The sequence below is a fragment of the Sphaerodactylus townsendi genome, linkage group LG06 (assembly GCF_021028975.2).
Source record: "Sphaerodactylus townsendi isolate TG3544 linkage group LG06, MPM_Stown_v2.3, whole genome shotgun sequence".
NCBI lineage: Eukaryota > Metazoa > Chordata > Lepidosauria > Squamata > Sphaerodactylidae > Sphaerodactylus > Sphaerodactylus townsendi.
The window spans coordinates 121,073,560-121,077,965 of NC_059430.1; the positions used below are offsets into that span (position 1 = coordinate 121,073,560).

General features: G+C 39.8%; 1 protein-coding gene across 1 annotated transcript; it reads right to left on the reverse strand.

Moving 5' to 3' along the window:
* Positions 1-305: 305 nt before the first annotated feature.
* On the reverse strand, positions 306-4,187 carry LOC125434533 (interferon-inducible GTPase 5-like). Its single transcript, XM_048500016.1, has 2 exons — positions 3,472-4,187; positions 306-1,610 (listed from the first exon to the last, which is right to left on the reverse strand). Exons 1-2 carry the CDS (start codon positions 4,185-4,187, stop codon positions 416-418), a joined length of 1,911 nt encoding a protein of 636 aa, XP_048355973.1. The 3' UTR covers positions 306-415.
* Between the last annotated feature and the right edge of the window lie 219 nt (positions 4,188-4,406).

Below are 4,406 nucleotides of genomic sequence, written 5' to 3' on the forward strand. Positions count from 1 at the left end.
ACATTAAAAAAACACACAGTTTACTGTTCTAACTCTGGGGAATATACTGAAGAAAAATAAGTATGAGGACTTACCATGACATCCTCTGGAGATGCCACCTACATATGTGGGCAAAACATTAGGAGCTAAAACTACTAAACACACAGCACGGAAAACCTACAACAGCCGGTTGATTCTGGCTGTGAAAACTTTCAACAATACATAGAATGCTTTTGTTGGTGTTGGTATTACTGGAAAATTCAATTATCATTGGTATCAGGTTTTTTTAAAATCAGCTTTTGCTCTAAAAGGCAAATCCTGGCTCCTTTATCTATCTGGTATTAGTTCTAACCCTGTGCACAATTCACAGCTTCTTCACTTGGGATTTTCTTTCCAACTCAGTGTCTTGGATCTTGATGTGAGGATATTGTAATTGTCAAGGCTCAGCAGCTTTTGCCCGGACGTTCTCTGCATCTTCCACAATGTCCTTCAGGAAGTTAGAAAGGACGTAGGATATGGTGATGAAAGAACTAATGCCCCCGAACAGAGAGCCCAGTATGGGTACAAAATCCAAGACAAATTCAGTTATGGTCACACTTGCAAAAAGCAGAGACCGGGACAAGAGACCAACTACAAGTTTAGGAGTAATCTCATTGGCCATTGGGGACTTTTTGATAGCGGATTTCAGCACTTGGTAATCTTTGCCCATCTCTTTTGCAAATCTGCGGAGGGACTCTTCATCCAAGCCAAAGACTTCGCAGAAAAGGCGCAGTGCTCCTACCAAGATGCCAACATCACAGAACAAAGAGAGTCCAGGGACAGGAATCACCCCAACAGCACAGGATACAACAGCAAATTTCAGAATGAGTTCCTCCATGGCAGCCTTTTTCTTTTCTAGAATTTGCCTTGAGAAAACAGGCATAGCCTGGATTAAAGCGTTTCTCTTGAGATCATCCAGGTCATTTTCCAAGGCTTCTTGCAGACTGGGGAAATCATACATATCCAAATCTCGTCTAGAGACGAGGAAAACCCTGGGATTAGATGCTCCTAATTTTGTCAATTCATCACAGCAATCTTTTCGTATCTTCTGAAGGGATGTCTCCATACTAAACTTTGGGTCCCTAATTTCAGCAGTCATACTGACATCCATTTGGGAGCGCACAAAATAAAATTTCTTATTCATTTTTTGAATTTCATGGGCCAGGAGGACATCATTCTCAGTAAAGTGTTCAAAAGCAACTATAATGAAGAAATCATACTGGCTAAAATTAACTTTCTCTAGGTAATCCTTTGGTCTAAATTCAGGTGTGCCGATCCCTGGTAGATCCCTTATGGTTACATTTGGAAATAAAGGATGTGGATAGGCTTCACACTCCATCGTTGTTTGTGTTATCCCAACATTTGCTGCCCCATCTTCATAACTGTTCATGCCCCACAGGGCCCCAGACACTCCCGTGATGGCAATGTCAAGCTTGACGTTTTGTAACGCATCCAATTCTTGACGTATTTCCTCTATCACTTCTTCGAGATTTCTTTGCATCAGAGTATCCTTCAGCTTTTCAAGGTCAATTTTTAACATCTTTTGAAGAAGGATGAAATGGATTCGACTTCCAGTGGATGGTTTGGTTGATCTAAGAAACAAAGAGAAATACATAATTTATTTAGGAAGTTCCTGCTCTCACCTATCTATTAAGAAAATACTCAAGCCACTTATAGATGAAATTTTTTAAGACTTGGAAGTGAATGCCATCTTTAAAAATCCAAGAACAGCTAACAGCAATAAGTAATATGTCAATCACAAAGATGTCAATCAGTAAGAAAACAGTAAATCTAGCCATCAGCTGTTGGTGCTACATATTCTGTGTGGTCCTATAGGGCACAATCCTATCCCTCATGCTGATCTGTCTTTATGTAAAGCCTAGTTGACTGTCATAAATATGTAGATGATACACAGCTATCTATATTCTTCTCCAAATCTCTTGGTAATTGCAGTAGAGGTCCTAAATCTGGAAAGACTGGTGCAATGCTGGTTGGGTAGGCAGAGGTTTTGAAGGACATTGTGCTCCCCAGTTTTGATGGGTTAAGCTGATGCTTGCTGACACAGTTAAGAGCTTTTGGGACCAAGTTGTACTTGGACCAACATTATTAATACAATGTATTGTTGAAGGCTTTCATGGCCAGACTCAACTGGTTGTTGAAGATTTACAAGGCTGTGTGGCCGTGGTCTGGTAGATAGGAACAAGATCTATCCGACCATGGCCACACAGCCCAGAAAGCACACAACAACCAATTATTAATAAAATTTCATGCCATGGTGACACTGAAATTAGACTACTCTAATGCACTGTACAATGGTCTCCCCCACAAAAAAAATTAAATTCTGAAACTCCAGTTGGCGCAGTATGCCACAGCTCAAACTGGAATTGTACCTGTGCGCCAATGAGACTGCAAAGAACTGAACTGAATGAATCCAACAATTTGGCACACTATGCTTGGACTTTCATATTACAACAACAAATACTAATGAAGTCTATATCTCTTGTTTTTGTATATATTCAAATTTGTTCTTTCTTTTGACATTAATCACCCATCATCATTCACAACTATAGAATATATATAAATACCTCAACATGCATACCATAGAGTGCAATACAATGTAAAGTGCCAGTGCCAACAAGAACAGAATGGGACTATGATGCTACTTAATTACAACTACTTTCATCATATATATCAACAGGTATTTCTAATAGGTTTTCTTACATAATTACATTCCTCTTCTCCCACTTCGCCATTCAAAAGTTCAATTCGTATGATTTATATATATTCTATAATTGTGAATGATGATGGATGATTAATGTCAAAAGAAAGAACAAATTTGAATATATACAAAAACAAGAGATACAGACTTTATTAGTATTTGTTGTTGTAATATGAAAGTCACAGTGTGCCAAATTGTTGGATTCTTTCAGTTCAGTTCTTTACAGCTCAGCTATTATCAGGAGCAGGCATATCACGCCCACTCTACAGTGATTCTACTAGCTGCCCACCAGTTACTGGGCTCAATTCAAAGTACTAGCTATCCTGTAGAAAGCCCTTCACTACTGTAGACCATCCCTGCCTCTGTGCTCTACCTTGATAGCTTCACTCATTTAAGGAGGGCATTGACAAGAGATGATTTACCAGCTCCTGTCACTACTGTGATGGTAGGTTAACTGTGCCCACCAACAGCTGTCTAGAGCCCGTTGTATAGTTCAACACAATGAGCTTTACTGCTAATATGTGTGTGTGTGTGTAATTGCTGCAATATATTTATATCTATATTTAAAAGTATTGTGCAGCTTTTTTTAATTGGGGAAAAGGCACCAAGAGGAAATAGCTGATCCAAACCCATGTAGCTTTCTAACTCCACCCAAGCCATGTTTGCATTTTTAAATACACTTCTTATTCATACGCAAACAAAACCAAATCAAGAACTGTTCAAACCCAACATACTTGTCATCTCTCTTCTTTTCTGAGTCTGGCAGCACAGCTGGTCTTAAGACACGAATCCTCAGTACCTCGATTTCATTCCCCAAGGTCCTTTGCAAAAGGGGGAAATCGTACTTATCCCAGTACCAACTGGAGATGAGGAAAATCTGTGGAGAAGAAATACCACCCTGTACCAAATTACTAAGGCAGTCTTTCCAGATGTTTTGAATGGTTGCTTCCTCATTGAAGTCTGGGTTCAGTTTTTCATTCCTAATACTGACATCCATTTTGGAACGCACGTAGTAGAACCGTTTCTTCATTTTTTGAACTTCATGGGACAACTGGATGTCGTAGATAGTGAAGCGATGAGCAGCTACAATGATGAAGAAATCATATTGGCTGTAATTGACCCTTTCTAGGTATTCCTCTGCTTTAAAATTAGGTGTCCCAATCCCTGGGAGGTCCCATATTGTTACGTCTGGAAAAGCAGGGTATGGATAACCCATTGGCTCTTTTGTTCCTTCTATCACATCAATTTGGGCTGCTTCCTCACAAAAATCTTTCAGGCCTCGCAGGGCATTGACAAGGGATGATTTACCAGCTCCTGACACTCCTGTGATGGCAATGTCAATGGTGGTTTTTCCTGACACCGTCAAATCTGGGGGACTTCCTTTTTCTCTGTCAGCCTTCCCCTCATCAGGTTCACTGCCTGCTGCTGGTGTTGAACTATTCCCACCCATTGCTGTCCTTGGTGATTCAGTTGACCTGAAAAATAAATACAAATACTTTAATTGTTACTTGCTGTTGCATAATATTTACATCACCCTGTAATTTGACAATCTGGATTCAACTGCACGGGGGTGGGGGGTGCAATTTACTTAAGGCATTCCTCCCGGGGTAGAAAATTGGACCCTTATCAGATTTATTGCATCTTTACAATGTTTATTTATAAACTATTT

Excerpts from the sequence above, each read along its gene's own strand:
- LOC125434533 (XM_048500016.1), bottom strand. The coding sequence starts at position 4,187 with ATGGGTGGGAATAGTTCAACACCAGCAGCAGGCAGTGAACCTGATGAG. Across the intron at positions 1,611-3,471 it reads GAAAAGAAGAGAGATGACAA|ATCAACCAAACCATCCACTG; the intron begins GTATGTTGGGTT and ends TTTGTTTCTTAG.